The 19,599-nt window shown below is 43.4% G+C and overlaps 1 protein-coding gene across 7 annotated transcripts in view; it reads right to left on the bottom strand.

Annotated features, from left to right (window-relative positions):
- The window catches only part of LOC115159710 (phosphatidylserine decarboxylase proenzyme, mitochondrial), a 45,629-nt gene that overhangs the window by 10,549 nt on the left and 15,481 nt on the right, over window positions 1–19,599 (bottom strand). Inside the window, exons 1-3 of one of the 7 annotated variants that reach the window (XM_029709709.1) lie at window positions 18,216–18,414; window positions 10,928–11,532; window positions 4,420–4,585 (exon numbers count right to left, since the gene is read on the bottom strand). In XM_029709709.1, the coding sequence (XP_029565569.1) occupies window positions 4,420–4,585; window positions 10,928–11,103 (342 nt within the window). In that variant the 5' untranslated portion in view covers window positions 11,104–11,532; window positions 18,216–18,414. Of the gene's footprint in view, window positions 1–4,419; window positions 4,586–10,927; window positions 11,533–15,710; window positions 15,844–18,215; window positions 18,415–19,599 lie in introns of those variants that run through there. The other 6 variants (XM_029709707.1, XM_029709712.1, XM_029709710.1 and 3 more) reach the window with 6 other exon arrangements.

Here is a 19,599-nt window from a genome sequence, read left to right as displayed (position 1 = left end):
GATTCAATGTGATTGATAGAGAAGCACCCTACATGACCAAAAGTATGTGGACACCTGCTTGTCAAACATCTCATTACAAAATCATGGGCATTAATATGGATTCGGTCCCCCCTTTGCTGCTATAACAGCCTCTACTCTTCTGGGAAGGCTTTCCGCTAGATGTTGAAACACTGCTGCGGGGACATGCTTCCATTCAGCCACAAGAGCATTAGTGAGGCCAGGCACTGATGTTGGGCGATGAGGCCTGGCTCGCAGTCGGCGTGCCAATTCATCCCATAGGTGTTTGATGGGGTGAAGGTCAGGGCTCTGTGCAGGCCAGTCAAGTTTTTCCACACCGATCGACAAAACATTTCTGTATGGCCCTCGCTTTGTGCACGGGGGCATTGTTATGCTGAAACAGCCTTCCCCAAACTGTTGCCAAAGTTGGAAGTATGGAATCGTCTAGAATGTCATTGTATGCTGTAGTGTTAAGATTTCCCTTCACTGGAACTAAGGGCCTATCCCGAACCATGAAAAACAGCCCCAGACCATTATTCCTCCTCCACCAAACTTTACAGGTGGCACTATGCATTGGGGCAGGTAGCGTGCTCCTGGCATCTGCCAAACCCAGATTTGTCCATCAGACTGCCAGATTATGAAGTGTGATTCATCACTGAAGAGAATGCGTTTCCACTGCTCCAGAGTTCAATGGCGGCGAGCTTTACACCACTCCAGCCAACGCTTGGCGATGCAAATGGTGCCCTTAGTCTAGTGTGCGGCGGCTCGGCCATGGAAACCCATTTCATTAAGCTCCTGACGAACAGTTCTTGTGCTGACGTTGCTTCCAGAGGCAGTTTGGAAGTCGATGGTAAGTGTTGCAACCGAGGACAGACGATTTTTACACGCTACACGCTTCAGCACACAACGGTCCCGTTCTTTGAGCTTGTGGGGCCTACCACTTCACGGCTGAGCTGTTGTTGCTCCTAGACGTTTCCACTTCCCAATAACAACACTTACAGTCGACCGGGGCAGCTATAGCATTGCAGAAATTTTACAAACTGACTTGTTGGAAAGGTGGCATCCTATGACAGTGCCACGTTGAAAGTCAGAGCTCTTCAGTAAGGCCATTCTACTGTCAATGTTTGTCTATGGAGATTGCATGGCTTTGTGCTCAGTTTTATATACACACAAAAAGCAGAATCCACTAATTTGAAGGAGTAACCACATACTTTTGTATATATAGAGTACGTCTGTTCTACAATATTACTATCTGAATGTTCTGGAACGTAAAACACACCGTCCTGAATTTAAGCCACCGGTGCTGCCTGCTGAGTCTAGATCCGCCCACATAACTCACAGGCAGTTAACTCCTGTAGCTAAAGATAAATCACAGATAATGTCCAAACTGCAGAAAACGAGATCAGCAGACGCTATGGATGGCAGACAAGTTCCATCTCCACGACTGAGTTTCCCCTTTGAAAAATGGTCCAGGGGAGGTGGAATAGATCAACATTTCATTAACATTAAATGCTTATTGGCTGATGGTAAGGGATAAACAGCGTCCATTGAAACTAAGTGCACTCAGTCGCCCTGTGACTATTACAGCGCGAGCGAGCAAAGCAGGGGAACAAAAAGCATTTCTCTGTTATTGTGTGGCCCACACAAAGGGCCTTTGATAGGCTGTACGGTAGGGCCTGTACAGTGAAGCTCTGCAGGTCCATATGGGTCCAGCCATCTGTGTCAGGGGAGGGGAGGTGCACCTCACATAGGGATGGGCATTTTAAATGATTTCACTATTCGTCTCAGGAGAGGCAGTACACTATGTACAGACGGGTGGGGGTTGGAACGGTGCCCTCAGCACAGACGGGTGGGGGAGGGGAGCGAGAGGACCAGGGGCGGGTGTGTCTGACATGGAGGGAGATAGAGTATCCAAACCAAGTTAGACAAACTTGTTGCTGCGATAGGTTCTCTATCCTCTCATCTGGTAGTGTGTGTCTTGATGTAAAGGAGCTAGCTAGCTACACTAGCCATCTAAGTTAGTTAGCCAGCTAGCTAGCTGGGCTAATTGAGGCGATTTTGTTGTGCGTCCTTGACGACAACAACTCACTCATATTAAACAGCCTACCTGTTGGTTGATCATTCAAGCCTACTCCTAATTTAGCCAAATGAATTCCGTAATTGTAAATCCATTTAGCATTGATTAAAAATCTCTCACTTCACTTGCTACACATGGAGCCTCTGACTGTAATACTTTGATTGACCGACAATAACAAGAGTGAAAAGTGTGTAGGCTACCGGTACATTTTATTATTATTAAAATGGGGCGCAGTCATAAAACTGTTGTTTTATTCAAATGTATAATGGCATAGTCTAATCATTTTATTACGTTTTAGACAAAGTCTTTACATTAAAAAAAGGCAGACAGATACAGTACAGGTCAAAAGTTATGACACCTACTCATTCAAGGGTTTGTGTTTATTTATTTTTTACATTGTAGACAGAGTGAAGACATCAAAATGATGAAATCATGTAGTAACCAAAAAAGTGTTAAACAAATCAAAATAGATTTTATATTTGAGATTCTTCAAAGTAGCCACACTTTGATAACAGCTTTGCACACTCTTGGCATTCTCTCAAAGAGCTTGATGAGGAATGCTTTTCCTACAGTCTTGAAGGAGTTCCCACATATGCTAGCACTTGTTGGCTGCTTTTCCTTCACACTGTGGTCTAACTCATCCCATCTCAAATTGGGTTGAGTTTAGGTAATTGTGGAGGCCAGGTTATCTGATGCAGCACTCCATCACTCTCTCTCTTGGTCAAATAGCCCTTACACAGCCTGGAGGTGTGTTTTGGGTCATTGTCCTGTTGAAAAACATATGATAGTCCCACTAAGCGCAAACCAGATGGGATGGCGTATCGCTGCAGAATGCTGGGCTAGCCATGCTGATTAAGTGTGCCCTGAATTCTAAATAAAATCACAGACTGTGTCACCAACAAAGCACCCCCACACTTCACTGAGGGAACCACACATGCAGAGATCATCCATTTACCTACTCTGCGTCTCACAAAGATACAGCGGTTGGAAACAAAAATCTTTCATCTCAGACCAAAAGGACACATTTCCACTGGTTTGCTCGTGTTTCTTTGCCCAAGCAAGTCTCTTCTTATTATTGGTGTCCTTTAGTAGCAATTTCTTTGCAGCAGTTTGGCCTTGTAGACCTGATTTCACACAGTCTCCTCTGAACAGCTGATGTTGAGATGTGTTTGTTACTTGAACTCTAGGAAGCATTTATTAGGGTTGCACTTTTTGAGTCTGGTAACTAATGAACTTATCCTCTGCAGCAGAGGTAACTCTGGGTCTTCCTTTCCTGTGGCGGTCCTCATGAGTCAGTTTCATCATAGTGCTTGATGGTTTTTGCGACTGCACTTGAAGAAACTTTCAAAAGGTTTTGACATTTTCTGGACTGACTGACCTTCATGTCTTAAAATAATGGACTGTAGTTTCTCTTATGCTCTTTGTTTCTCTATGCTTATTTCAGCTGTTCTTGCCATAACATGAACTTGGTCTTTTACCAAATAGGGCTATCTTCTGTATACCACCCTTAACTTGTCATAACACAACTGATTGGCTCAAACGCATTAAGGAAAGAAATTCCACAAATGAACTTTTAACAAGGCACACCTGTTAATTGAAATGCATTCCAGGTGACTACCTCATAAAGATGGTTGAGAGAATGCCAAGAGTGTGCAAAGCTGTCATCAAGGCAAAGGGTGGCTACTTTGAAGAATCACAAATATAAAATATATTTTGATTTGTTTAACACTTTTTTGGTTACTACATGATTCCATATGTGTTTTTTCATAGTTTTGATGTCTTTATTATTCTACAATGTAGAAAATAGTCAAAATAAAGAAAAACCCTTGAATGAGTAGGTGTCTCCAAACTTTTTACTGGTATTGTGTGTGTGTGTGTGTGTGTGTGTGTGTATATATATACACACACACACACACACACACACACATATATATTTAAATGAATACTCTTGCAAATAAGATTTTATTCTTAACTGACTTGCCTAGTTAAATAAAGGTTCAATAAATAAATAAAAGTAATCGAATACTAACGTCCGTTCGGATATTTAAATAACTGTGCCCATCCCTACACACACATCAGTGCCTCTAACAGACCACCTCTAGCCGAGAAAACCTAGGGTCACGACGCAGGGGAAACTAACGACCATAGGGGTTATTAGAGTGATGATAATGCTTTTTCAAGTGTTCACGTTGTACTTTACCTTGTAAGAGAGGAACTCTTATCCTACTCCACAAGTATTCTAAGAGTTGGTACCCCTGGATGCTGAGATTGACATTCATTCACACACAAACCCACAGATATACACAAATAAATGATGCAGCAGCTGTTAGCAGGTAAATACTCACCCTGCTTGTTGGTCTCCAGCCAACCTTGGCCAGGGGCTTGAGTGCACCGAAGGTCAGGAAGTAGTAGAGGAAGCTGAGCGGCCATGAGCGCAGCCGCAAGGCGGGCCGGGACATGCAGCTCAACTGGCCAAGACGACGCCGCAAGGCCAACTGAGGGAACTGCAACCTAGGCAACCATACAAAACGCTGGGTTGGCACAGGTATGGCCATGTATACATAGTACACACAAAACAGTCTCAGTACAGAAACACTGAAAGACGACAGGCAGGCAGGGACACCGACAGGCAGGGACACCGACAGGCAGGCAGGGACACCGCCGGCATTCCGCCCGGCAGACAGCCAGGTAGGCAGGCAGGACAGAGGCTCACACATTCACCCACAGACACTCTCCCCCACAAACACCCAAACAGGCAAAGCACGTGAATAATGCACATACCTATGTCCACGCAAGGGACATGACACAATGGTCCTACACAAAGACGTGTTAAATACCGGCATAATGGGAAAAACAAAATGACACAATGATGCCCTCTTACTTTATACTGTTCAAACACAATCACACAACACAGTAGCCTATTTCCTGATAGGAATGTACGTCCACATGTTCTGACTGCACACATCCTCCCCACTGTATCCCCAAACTCTCTTCAACAATGTAGATGGTACTCTTCTACAGTATCTCATCCAAACCACCACATGGTTAGTTTCCTAAGAAACTCCTCATATATTCATATTTCATACAGAATCCACCCGACTCTTCAGGCTGCTTTTAGTCAGGCCAACTGTGTGTTTCCTTAAAATAACATAATGTCTAACTGCCATCCATCCAGATCTCTCAATATGCCATGTTAAAATTGCTAAAAAAATTAATTAGCCTTAGCCTAGCCTTAGCCGATAAATGCGGAGCGGGATTTTGATGACAAACTTTGTGCTTGTCATCAAAGTGTGGATGGTAAACACACCACATAAAATGCATAGAAACAGCATATCCACCCAACAGCCAAATCAAATCATCTGCGCATGAATATGCCTGGCTGCACTGTAAAACAGTCTATTAAAATAGGCTTAAGTGGCTGTGATGTATTGCCCTGGTTCTGTACAATAGGACCAACTAGGGCAGCAGTGATGCAGCAGTGGACTCTAAAGGGGGAGGCCAATGTTACCGCAACAAGGGACATCCAATGCACGCAATGTGCAAAACCACCGTTTGTCCAAAACCACAGGCCGTGTACGAATACCCGCACTTGCGTTCTAAAAAGTAGGTATTTTGGTACGCAATTAAAAAAATAATAATAACAAATAAATATATACACTCCTACATACATACATACATACATACACACATATACATACATATATTTATTTGTATTCTTTTTAAATTTTTGCATACCCAAATGATTTATTTGCTAGTATATATACTGCTCAAAAAAATAAAGGGAACACTTAAACAACACAATGTAACTCCAAGTCAATCACACTTCTGTGAAATCAAACTGCCCACTTAGGAAGCAACACTGATTGACAATACATTTCACATGCTGTTGTGCAAATGGAATAGACAACAGGTGGAAATTATAGGCAATAAGCAAGACACCCCCAATAAAGGAGTGGTTCTGCAGGTGGAGACCACAGACCACTTCTCAGTTCCTATGCTTCCTGGCTGATGTTTTAGTCACTTTTGAATGCTGGCGGTGCTTTCACTCTAGTGGTAGCATGAGACGGAGTCTACAACCCACACAAGTGGCTCAGGTAGTGCAGCTCATCCAGGATGGCACATCAATGCGAGCTGTGGCAAGAAGGTTTGCTGTGTCTGTCAGCGTAGTGTCCAGAGCATGGAGGCGCTACCAGGAGACAGGCCAGTACATCAGGAGACATGGAGGAGGCCGTAGGAGGGCAACAACCCAGCAGCAGGACCGCTACCTCCACCTTTGTGCAAGGAGGAGCACTGCCAGAGCCCTGCAAAATGACCTCCAGCAGGCCACAAATGTGCATGTGTCTGCTCAAACGGTCAGAAACAGACTCCATGAGGGTGGTATGAGGGCCCGACGTCCACAGGTGGGGGTTGTGCTTACAGCCCAACATCGTGCAGGACGTTTGGTATTTGCCAGAGAACACCAAGATTGGCAAATTCGCCACTGGCGCCCTGTGCTCTTCACAGATGAAAGCAGGTTCACACTGAGCACGTGACAGACGTGACAGAGTCTGGAGACGCCGTGGAGAACGTTCTGCTGCCTGCAACATCCTCCAGCATGACCGGTTTGGCGGTGGGTCAGTCATGGTGTGGGGTGGCATTTCTTTGGGGGGCCGCACAGCCCTCCATGTGCTCGCCAGAGGTAGCCTGACTGCCATTAGGTACCGAGATGAGATCCTCAGACCCCTTGTGAGACCATATGCTGGTGCGGTTGGCCCTGGGTTCCTCCTAATGCAAGACAATGCTAGACCTCATGTGGCTGGAGTGTGTCAGCAGTTCCTGCAAGAGGAAAGCATTGATGCTATGGACTGGCCCGCCCGTTCCCCAGACCTGAATCCAATTGAGCACATCTGGGACATCATGTCTCGCTCTACCCACCAACGCCACGTTGCACCACAGACTGTCCAGGAGTTGGCGGATGCTTTAGTCCAAGTCTGGGAGGAGATCCCTCAGGAGACCATCCGCCACCTCATCAGGAGCATGCCCAGGCGTTGTAGGGAGGTCATACAGGCACATGGAGGCCACACACACTACTGAGCCTCATTTTGACTTGTTTTAAGGACATTACATCAAAGTTGGATCAGCCTGTAGTGTGGTTTTCCACTTTAATTTTGAGTGTGACTCCAAATCCAGACCTCCATGGGTTGATAAATTGGATTTCCATTGATTATTTTTGTGTGATTTTGTTGTCAGCACATTCAACTATGTAAAGAAAAAAGTATTTAATAAGATTATTTCTTTCATTCAGATCTAGGATGTGTTGTTTAAGTGTTCCCTTTATTTTTTTGAGCAGTGTACATTTTCAAATCATAATGAAGGAATGTCTCTGCTATGTCCACATTAGCTTTAGTAAGTCAGGGGATGTGGATCGCACTTGGCCCTGAGAGTGATGAGCCAGAGCTAACAGGCCTGAGAAGGGAGAGGGGAGAGAGGGGGTATAATACATTCTGCTGTACAGCTATCTATAGGCCTAAAGAAGACCAGTCCACTCTAATCAGGATAAGACACAAGCGTGCCATGGATAGCTTCAACACTGACTCCCTACTAGACAGTCAGCAGCACCTTAACACCTGCCACTGGCATAGAGGTGACCTGTAGGCCAAACCGAGGAGGCAAGTCTAATGACAACAATGAGTAGGACTGGATACGTTCAATTACAACAGTTGACCCTGACAATCTCATGCACACACACAGAAGCTCAATCAATTGACACAGACACACTGACATCACTAAGCTAAGGACCCTGGGACTAAACACCTCCCTCTGCAACTGGATCCTGGACTTCCTGACGGGCCGCCCCAAGGTGGTAAAGGTAGGCAACAACACATCTGCCATGCTGATCCTCAACACCGGTTCCCCTCAGGGGTGCGTGCTTAGTCCCCTCCTGTACTCCCTGTACACCCACGACTGCGTGGCCAAGCATGACTCCAACACCATCATTACGTTTGCTGATGACACAACAGTGGTAGGCCTGATCACCGACAATGATGAGACAGCCATTAGAGAGGAGGTCAAAGACCTGTCAGTGTGGTGCCATGCCAACAACCTCTCCCTCAATGTGAGCAAGACAAAGGAGATGATCGTGGACTATAGGAAAAGGAGGACCGAACAGGCCCCCATTTACATCAACGGGGCTGTAGTGGAGCGGGTCGAGAGTTTCAAGTTCCTTGGTGTCCACATCACCAACAAACTATCATGGTTCAAACACACCAAGACAGTCGTGACGAGGGCACGACAACACCTTTTCCCCCTGAGGAGACAAACTATTTGGCATGAGTCCCCCAGATCCTCAAAAAGTTCTACAGCTGCACCATCGAGAGCACCCTGACAGGGTGCATCACCGCCTGGTATAGCAACTGCTCGGCATCTGACCATAAGGCGCTACAGAGGGTAATGTGTACGGCCCAATACATTACTGGGGCCAAGCTTCCTGCCATCCAGGACCTATATACTAGGCGGTGTCAGAGGAAGGCCCCAAAAAATTGTCAAAGACTCCAGTCACCCAAGTCATAGACGTGTCTCTCTGCTTCTGCACGGCAAGGGGTACTGGAACGCCAAGTCTAGGTCCAAAAGGCTCCTTAACAGCTTCTATCCCCAAGCTATAAGAATGCTGAACAATTAATCAAATGGACACCTGGACTACTTACATTGATTCCCTCATCTTTGTTTTTACACTACTGCTACTCGCTGGTTATCATCTCTGCATAGTCACTTTACCCCAACCTACATGTACAAATCACCTTGACTAACCTATACCCCGCACATTAACTCAGTACCGGGCCCCCTGTATATAGCTGCGTTATTGTTATGTAATTCTACTGTGTTACTTTTTATTTTATTTAGTAAATATTTTCTTAACTCTATTTCTTGAACTGCACTGTTGGTTAAGAGCTTGTAAGTAAGTATTTCACGGTAAGGTGTAAACCTGTTTTATTCGGCGCATGTGACAAATAAACATTTGATTTGATTGATTTGATGACACACACTCACAGGTCGGTCAGTGGCCCCGCTGTGTCTTTAATCCCTGTGTCATTATAGACCTGTTTTGCCTCAGAGCTGAATCAGATCAATTAAATGGTGCTTTACAGGCTGATGTTGATGCGCCCTTTGTGAAACTACAGCCAGTGCTTAACGATTGTCCCCAGCACAGCCTTTGTGAAACTACAGCCAGTGCTTAACGATTGTCCCCAGCACAGCCTTTGTGAAACTACAGCCAGTGCTTAACGATTGTCCCCAGCACAGCCATTCAGACAGAACAGTGTCCATATTGTTCCACACACACACAGATCTGAGGATGGTTTTTCGATCCGGAGCAGTGTGTGGAGCTGTGAGGTTCAGTGGGTCTACACAGACAGTCCTATCACCACCTTTTACTGTCTAATTTCTCAAGGGTTTGATCACCACATCATAACAGTCGGGGGGGAAAGGTCATCAACAAATCTAATGATCCACAGCAAGAGATCTAAGATACTCCTGATTCTAGATTTTCTGGAATTATTGAGTCATCAGGGAAAATCACATCTCTGATTACTTTGGCTACACGGATGGCAGGGTAGGGGATTACTTCCACGGAGGCATGCTGCTGATGTGGCTGTATGGTGCCGTTCAGTAGGTCGTGTACTGGAGCTAGCGACTGCTCTCCTCACGGTCACCGCTGGTTGGCTGGCCTGGTTTGGACTGCAGAGTGTGACACTGGGCCACTCATCTTTTCTAAACTCTAAACAGGAGAGCAATATTTACTACTCACAGCCTATAAGATTAGAGCTAATATAGCTAATATAGCCTAAACAAAGTTATTTGCATAATGTTTAACCCCTTTATAAAAGGATATAAAAAAAGGCAAAGAAATCATTTAAATGTAATTCAATCTCAATTCTCATAGAAGTCTGCCAGTGCAGAACATTTTAAATATCTAAAATCTTTACCATTTACCATTTCCTGGCTATCCCGTCTCTAGCTTGCTCTCTATCACACAAAACGCACGCTCCAGCAGCACCCCCCTCTCTTCCTCAATGCAGGCACATATTAGCCAATCACTGACTGCATAGCATTCTCTCTCTCCTGCCTCGCTCTATCCACACTAGCCGAGTCTTAGCCTTCACGCAGCTCTTGAAAACTCCATCTATCCGTTACTTCTTTCAGGACCACTTCTGAGGCTGGCAGGGTAAGGCTGGACCAGATGCTTTGTTCCCCCTTTGACTGGCCTGCCTGTTCGGGGCTTAAGGACATTACGTTGCAATTAGGCCAAACAGAGGCTTTGTGCTGCCTGGGACACAGCGAGAGAGAGAGAGAGAGACAGCGAGAGAGAGACAGCGAGGGAGAGAGACAGCGAGAGAGAGAGACAGCGAGAGAGAGAGACAGCGAGAGAGAGAGAGACAAAGAGACAGAGAGAGAGACAGAAGATTGAGAGAGAAAAAAGATTGAGGGGGCTTTGGGAGTGCAGACCAACTGTACCCACTCAATAGTCACCCCCTTGGCTCACACTTGTCCCCATGCTCATGAAGCAGCCAGGGTACAGCTCAACACAAAGTACACAACACAACCACCCACTCACAAACCACACCACTGCTACAGCTTCAATGTCGCGGCAGAACATTACATTAATAGTTCCCTCTATGCTCGCTCAAGTCATCCCTCTCAGGCTCTTTCAATCCATCTCTACCACTCATGTACTCTAAACAATCCCTCTATAGGCTAAGTACCATTCATTCTCTCTCCATGTAAGTCCTCTCTCTGTCATTAACAGCAGGCATGTTATACACACGTCAAGTCATCCTGTAGCCATTCATCTCGTTCCCTCTCTCTCTCTCAGCATACCTGAATCGGTTCCTGTGGCTGAGTGCTTGGGCCCCCTGGCCTGAGCTGTTGCCGCCGCTGACTCCCCCCTGCTCCCCAGAGGAGCTGATCGGCCGGAGCCGGCGCACATCAACCCTAACTCTGTGGAGATTGTAGCAAGACGGAGGGCTGTGCAAAGACTTGCAGCATCTCACCATTTCCCTGAGCTCCGCGCTGCTGCCCGCTGCAGGTTCCTGCTCTGACACATTATCACTGAAGGTGTGGGGAGATTACAGACACTTCTCTCACTGGGGCTGCCTCTCTCTCGCTCAGTGTGCACACGTCTGTTCTCTCGCTGGATCTTGTTCTCTCGCTCCGCTATTCTCAAGCCAGTCCCCCTTCTCTGGTAGGACGGATGTGACGTGGTGAAGGGGGGTAATCCGTTCGCGCCCTCTCTTCGCTCTCTGTCATCTCTCTCTCTCTCTCTCTCCGGGTTCCAGGGGCCTCGAAGTTATTTTGTACCAGAGTGCAGAGGCTGGGTGCCAGAAGGTGGGGTGACTGTTTCACAGCTGATCTGAGAGGAGCTGCAGCTGACTGGTGACAGTGAGAGACTGGAGGAGGACTGGTCTGCCTGGGGGGAGGGGCAGCTTGATGAGAGAGAGAAAAAAATCCCATCAGCTATAGTGTTCATGGACCCTGTTAAAGATTCCTGGCCACTCCCCTATACTGCTAATAAGTGTTGTGTTGTATAACAGTATAATTCGGCATTCATAAGGATGCTTGCCGTACCTTGTTTTTTTAACTTAGGTTTTGGCCTGTTTTGAAAGCCTGGCTAGCCTCCACTGCTTCCTACCTTATCCTATCCTACAATCAGCCGATGGGGGGGGTTGGAGGGGCATCTATTCATTCCCTGTTGTTTTGTTAAGAGTGAATTATTTCAGAACGTTAAGCATTGGTTACCATGAAGATAACTTGGTTAAATGAATGTCTATTATTAAAGCCCATCAGCTTTCTTACTTGTCTGACTTTTCCAAAATAGCCTCGAGTCGAAATCGCATGTCGTTAAACACATGAAAAATAGCTTTTACGCACTAGCAAATAATCCCTTTGGTTTGGTGTCAGTTACATTAATTACGGTTCAAAGGACTGAAAAACCATCCCTAAAAATACCACAGTCAGACAACAGATGTCTAATGATGACACTTAATGTTCTGAAATGATTCACTCTTTACAAAACAGCAGGGAATGAAGAGATAACAGATCATGCTCTTATTAGCTAGCTTTCCATCCAATTGTCCACAGATTTTCATTTGAATATTCTAAAATCTGCATAAAAAAAAAAAAGCATTTTCTCACTAGTGGTGTTTACACCAAGCAGAGTTGTTGCGGATAAAAATCTGTTCATGATGACGTAGTGTGCGCAAAATGTACTTTTTCCCTTAAAAAATTTCATGCACTGAATAAAAACCTAAAAGTTCAATGTGTTTGGTCACATTTTCAACTCTACCGATAGTTTTGTCACAAAAACTGTTGGGTTAAATATCAAATGTGCCTACTCTGGTCCAGGCACGTGCGCTCTAGCCAACAGCTCATAGACACAGTGTGGGTAGGCTGTGTTGGTTGGCTAGTCTACATGAGATTATTATGGATAAAATATTGTTATTTGTCAAATGGCAGTCAAGCATCGATCACGTCATCAGAGTAAGACCAATATTTATTGGAAAGGGGCATCAAGATCACTGTGCACTTTCACCACCCAGTGAAGTAAATATTTTTTTTTAAATCTGTAGCCGAATAAAATGCATTGTTTCCTGTAGCCTGGGTAGCCGCTACTTGGCTTTATGGATCTCCACTATGGGAGATCCATAAAGGGCTTGATGTGGACAGCCGGTAATCCACTCGAGTGTCCCGGCTACCGGTTCGTACTTTCTCCATTCAGGCTGCAAAGGCTTCAACTTCCTCAACTTTATTACAGTTGAAGTCGGAAGTTTACATACACCTTAGCCAAATACATTTAAACTCAGTTTTTCACAATTCCTGACATTTAATCTTAGTAAAAATTCCCTGTTTTAGGTCAGTTAGGATCACCACTTTATTATCAGAATGTGAAATGTCAGAATAATAGTAGAGAGAATGAATTATTTAAGCTTTTATTTCTTTCATCACATTCCCAGGAGGTCAGAGGTTTACATACGCTCAATTAGTATTTGGTAACATTGCCTTAAAATTGTTTAACTTGGGCCAAATGTTTCAGGTAGTCTTCCACAAGCATCCCACAATAAGTTGGGTGAATTTAGGCCCATTCCTCCTGACAGAGCATGAGGAATGTATGACTCAGATGTAACTGAGTCAGGTTTGTAGGCCTCCTTGCTCACACACGCTTTTTCAGTTCTGCCCACAAATCTTCTATAGGATTGAGGTCAGGGCTGGCTTTGTGATGGCCACTCCAATACCTTGACTTTGTTGTCCTTAAGCCATTTTGCCACAACTTTGGAAGTATGTTTGGGGTCATTGTCTATTTGGAAAACCCATTTACATCCAAGCTTTAACTTCCTGACTAATGTCTTGAGATGTTGCTTCAATATATCCACATAATTTTCCTTCCTCATGATGCCATCTATTTTGTTAAGTGCACCAGTCCATCTTGCAGCAAAGCACCCCCACAACATGATGCTGCCACCCCTGTGCTTCACGGTTGGGATGGTGTTCTTCGGCTTGCAAGCCTCCCCCCTTTCCTCCTAACATAACAATGCTCATTCTGGCCAAACAGTTCTATTTTTGTTTTATCAGACCAGAGGACATTTCTAAAAAAAAATACGATCTTTGTCCTCATGTGCAGTTGCAAACCGTAGTCTGGCTTTTTATGGCGGTTTAGAGCAGTGGCTTCTTCCTTGCTGAGCGGCCTTTCAGGTTATGACGTTATAGGACTCGTTTTACTGTGGATCTAGATAATTTTGTACCCGTTTCCTCCAGCATCTTCACAAGGTTCTTTGCTGTTGTTCTGGGATTGAGTTGCACTTTTCGCACCAAAGTATGTTCATCTCCAGGAGACAGAACGTGTCTCTTTCCTGAGCGGTATGACGGCTGTGTGGTCCCATGGTGTTAATACTTGCGGATTATTGTTTGTACAGATGAACGTGGTACCTTCAGGCGTTTGGAAATTGCTCCCAAGGATGAACCAGACTTGTGGAGGTCTACAATTTGTTTTCTGAGGTCTTGGCTTATTTCTTTTGATTTTCCCATGATGCCAAGCAAAGAGGCACTGAGTTTGAAGGTAGGCCTTGAAATACATCCACAGGTACACCTCCAATTGACTCAAATGATGTCAATTAGCCTATCAGAAGCTTCTAAGATCGTGTCATGCACAAAGCAGATGTCCTAACAGACTTGCCAAAACTATAGTTTGTTAACAAGAAATGTGTGGAGTGGTTGAAAAACAAGTTTTAATGACTCCAACCTAAGTGTATAAGTGTATAAACTTCCGACTTCAACTGTAATGGTGAGAAGGTGAAAAAAAAAGTGGACTAAATGCTAATCGCGGATGTTGCGTATCATGTTCAGCCATTCAGGTTGCTGCAGTTTTTTTCACGCCTAACCTAGCGTAGCAGGCGTAAAAGAAACAGAACCCCTGGTCTGTTTCAAAATAAAAAAGTTGTGCTTATTGAACATAGTTTTTGTATTGGATTGGTTGGCATGAACTCGTTTACGGAACATTATAGTTTTAATAAATATTAAATATTTGTGAAGTGAAATAATGCATCATACCGGCTGTATTTCTATATTATACATCTAGAAAACTTGATTGCTGATATGCAACAAAAATAAAATGGCACTATATCAACAATGGACTAATGAAACAAATACCAAAAGATAGTTTTGGGGTGGAATTTTCCATGGGCCTGGTATCCACAGTACTCCACTAAATATACATTTTTCAACACGATAACATCTTGTATCCACCCCCCATTTCATTGTTTTACCTAAATGTACTGTAATTTAAGATTTAAAACTGCACATTTCTCTGCCGCATGGCAAAATGTGTAGAATTGCAGGATATTAGCTTTAAAGCGGCAACAACAAAAAGTGTCTGAACTATGATAAACGTGTAGAATAGCAGGAAATTTGCTTGAAAACGGCAAAGTTCTCTCTCCGATGCCAAGAGGCGGGCCTTTAATATTGGTTAATCTGACCATGCACTGCCGAAGTTATAGTAAAACTCATATGCTATTTTTATCTAATGCGAGTTGTGTGCTGATGGGGGGGGTCCATAATGAATTTGCTATCACAAGAGGTCCCCGCCGGTCCCAAAAAGTTTGAAAACCCGACCTAGAAGGCCTCTCTAGAAAAATAGCACACTATACTCCCAGAGCATTCAACTATTTTCTCAATATTGTTTATCCATCAGTCTGATGTTGCACCTTTTTGGGGGGTGAGAGTCTTCAGTTAACACTATTAGTCTCTCAAGCAACGTATGTCTTCACCAAACAGGGAGCCGGTCCCTAAAAGCAGGACAACACCCACTTCCTTCCTTAACTGACACACTGACGCTACGGACTACTGTTATGAGTAATCTACTCATAATAACAGTTACTGTAAAGACATAGGAACTGTCAAAGTAATAATTCAGTACAGATTCTGTTTATCCCAAAATTCACTTTGGATTTGGTTACCACTTCCTGTAACAGTTCCCTATTAAACACTATTCTGATGAATTAGATTACATTAAACACTTCCATAAACATAGTTACATATTTCAGATAATGCATTATACAACGTTAATCTAAAATTGTGTTTTTCCATATTAAAAACAAACTCTGAACATTACCTTCTGTTGTCTGAAGCGTGAATCAAATTGACAAAGGGGAAGTTAAGTCTCTCACTGCGTGCTAGTTAAAGGTGAAGGCTAGTCAGTTCCCTCTACTCTCTCACAACAAAGTCCTGCGTACTGGCTGGACAAGCCCTTTAAGAGACTAGAGGGTGGGCGGGCAGATATCACGTTCAAGGGACTATAATTGCTGGGTGATGTCATCTGACTCACCACATGCCAAAGTAGCCTAATGGTCCAAATGCACAAATCTACTGTAGAATCTACAGCAGTAATACGATAATCATCTCATCAAATTGACAGTGGGGCCATCTTAACGATAAGTTTGGGGTGATGAACTAGACTTCACAAATATTCAAATGTGTACAGTAAAGATAGCACTGTGTAATCAACTAAGCCTACAAGCAGCCGTGTACATGTAACTGCCAAAATAAAGGAAACACCAACATAAAAGTGTCTTAATAGGGCATTGGGCCACCATGAGCCAGAACAGCATCAATGCACCTTGGCATAGATTCTACCAGTGTCTAGAACTCTATCGGAGGGGTGCGACACCCTTCTTCCATGAGAAATTCTATAATTTGGTGTTTTGTTGGGGGTGGAAAACACTGTCAGGTGCCGCTCCAGAATCTCCCATAAGTGTTAAATTGGGTTGAGATCTGGTGACAGACAGCCATGGCATATGGTTTACATAGTCTTCATACTCAAAACATTCAGTGACCACTCGCTCATGCCCCGTTGATGGGGACATTGTCATCCTATGAGGGCATAGCCATGGTAGAATAAATTACCCTAAGCATGATGGGATGTTAACTGCTTAATTAACTCAGGAACCACACCTGTGTGGAAGCACCTGCTTTCAATATACTTTATAGCTCTCATTTACTCAAGCGTTACCATTATTTTCCCAGTTACCAGTAGAGAGCGACCGATATGGATTTTTTCGGGGCGATGCCGATTTCTGGGGGTCAAGGAGGCCGATATTAAATGTTTTAATTACAATTTCCCAAAGATAGCCATGTATGCAATAATGCATACATTTGAATGGTAATACTTTAATTTGAATGGTAAATATCTTTATAAAATGGGTGTATTATATTTCCATTCAAATAAAGGTATCTATTCATGTTAATGTTTTTAAATGTATGTAAACTGTAAAGTTTTTTGTCTGTAATGCATTTGTGCCAATCAGTTATGTTGTGACAAGGTAGGGTTGGTATATAGAAGATAAACACATTTTACCAAATAGGTATAACACTTTTGGTTATTATGTGATTCCCTATGTTATGTAATAGTTTTGATGTCTTCACTATTATTCTACAATGCAGAAAATAGTCCAAATAAAAACCCTGGAATGAGTAGGTGTGTCCAAACTTTGGCTGCTATACTAAGCTTACTAATGACAATGACATTATTATAATAACAACAACGAGATCAAGGAAAAAATAGGGTTATTATTATTATAATTTCACAATTTGGAAGTGTAAACACTAAATAAATTAGAAATAATACCAGGGAGGCTGGTCTAATGAAAAAAAAGTGCAAAGCGTTTATCACAGCATAGCAAAGATTAAAAACTGCCGAATTTGTGAAATTGTTGTGTGAGCCTTGGTGCTCACGGAATCAGTAGGCTTTCAACCAAACACTCAAATAGTCAACATAAATCAGGATCGGTCTTATTTCTGTAGATATATATGGATGATTTATAAAGCCAGGCACATTTAACAGTTAGGCTATTGGTTATAGACCTAATTAAGTTGAGGTTTCCTCTATCCTCTCTTTTCTTAGACAATTAAGGCAAGGGCTGTTTTCTCGTCTCCTAACTCTGCTGCTGCCTCCGCCGCATTGCTCTCAACACCAATATGGTAGTTAAGAATAACTACAAATTGTCAGACAGGCCACTTCCTGCTTGGAATTTTCTCAGGTTTTTGCCTGCCATATGAGTTATGTTATACTCACAGACACCATTCAAACAGTTTTAGAAAGTTCAGAGTGTTTTCTATCCAAATCTACTAATAATATGCATATTCTCGTTTCTGGGTAAGAGTAGTAACCAGTTTTAAATCGGGTACGTTTTTTCATCCGGCCGTGAAAATACTGCCCCCTATCCTAAACAGGTTAAGAGAAGGCCAGTTTTATTGCTTTTTTTAAATCAGGACAGTTTTCAGCTGTGCTAACATAATTGCAAAAGGTTTTTCTAATGATCAATTAGCCTTTTAAAATGATAAACTTGGATTAGCTAACAACGTGCCATTGGAACACAGGAGTGAAGGTTGCTGATAATGGGCCTATGTATATATTCAATTACATTTTTTTAAATCAGCCGTTTCCAGCTACAATAGTCATTTACAACATTAACGATGTCTATACTGTATTTCTGATCAATTTGATGTCATTTCAAAAACAAGGACATTTCTAAGTGACCCCAAACTTGAACAGTAGTGAGTATGTGCATTTATCCTTACTACATGCAAATGTAAAATATGTTACATAAATACACAATACCTCTGTCTTTACCCAAAGAGGAACTGCTAAATCAGTCTGTAGAGAGTGAGAGACAGGGAATGCTCCAATCCCCAATTTCCTTGTAGCTGGTTCAGAATGCTGTGTCTTTGGCTTGTCGGAGGGGAAATTGAGAGCCCCCGTCTAGTCTGCTCATTACCATTCCATTCGTGTCTCAGCCCAGATTCACCATGAGAAGAACTCAGGCCATTGTTAGGAGGCCATGTGCATGTGGGTCTTTGAGAAGCCAAATGAGACTTGTGAAGTGTGAGCCTAACTCTCTGACAAGTGTGTGTGTGTGTGTGTGTGTGTCTCCACAGTAGTGCTGAGCAATAAGTGCTTTTTGAGGTCGGTTCATATAATCACAGTTTTCAATGCTGTAACACAAAACAAATGATGGTAGTGATTGGCCATTACAGCATATCACTTATTAATAAACTACCCTTTATTCACATTACTTTAATAAAATATTTCAGTTCTGTATATTACATTGTTTATTTGATGACTTAATATTTTATTCAAGTCATCATATAATCTCTGCTCAGGCTGTAGCAGCCAGCTATCCCTGTGCTCCCCAGAGTCATCCTTCAGGCTAACTATAGCGGACTTCCTGCCTTTTGTCTGACAAAAATCACCATTTCCGTAGTTCTTCAAAAGTAGATCAGGCATACTTTTAACACTGCTAAATAACAACTATCAATCAATTACATGTACTGTCGTGTAGAGACCTAAGCAACCTCTCTTTATTCCCCTCGTGTCGCTCTATCGCTCTTCCTCTCCATGTCTGTCTGCCTGCCCCACAGGCTTGCCCGGAAAGAACCAATGAGAACAGGCACAATGGATTCTGGTCATTGTAGTTAATTACCATCTTTCGGCGCTTAACTATGATGAGTTGGGACAACATATCCCAGAGACAAATCTCTCTAAAGAAACAGCACAAATGGTGCGTTGAGTGGACAAAAAAACATGGAATTCAAATACTTGAACAGACTTCAGTCAGTTATTTAAAAACTAAAATAAACCAACATTTTGGTTAATCGCCCAGCACTAATATAAGGTGAGTGTGTATGGGTGTTCACACTTCAGAGAGTGTGTGTCACGGTGGGAAGTTGAGATGCCATGATGACAATGCTGACCTTGACAGTGACCAGGGGACCTTGCCAAGTCACTTTCTGATAGTCGCATGTTGTATTGGACAGTTCAAAAGTGGGTGCGACCAAAAGTCCACCACGTTGACTGTTCCATGCTTATTTACAATATAGCGAGATAAAAACATCAACTTAAGTCTGGGAAATTCCCTAACCCAATCCCCAAACTAGCCAATGAGCTTCCATTTGCACTGTGACAAAACCTCACCCCACACTCAATTGATTGCAAAGCCCTATTG

Source organism: Salmo trutta, chromosome 23 (assembly GCF_901001165.1).
Source record: "Salmo trutta chromosome 23, fSalTru1.1, whole genome shotgun sequence".
Taxonomy (NCBI): Eukaryota; Metazoa; Chordata; class Actinopteri; order Salmoniformes; family Salmonidae; genus Salmo; species Salmo trutta.
The sequence above is the reverse complement of the archived record's forward strand: the minus strand, read 5'-3'. Positions and strand labels throughout refer to the sequence as shown.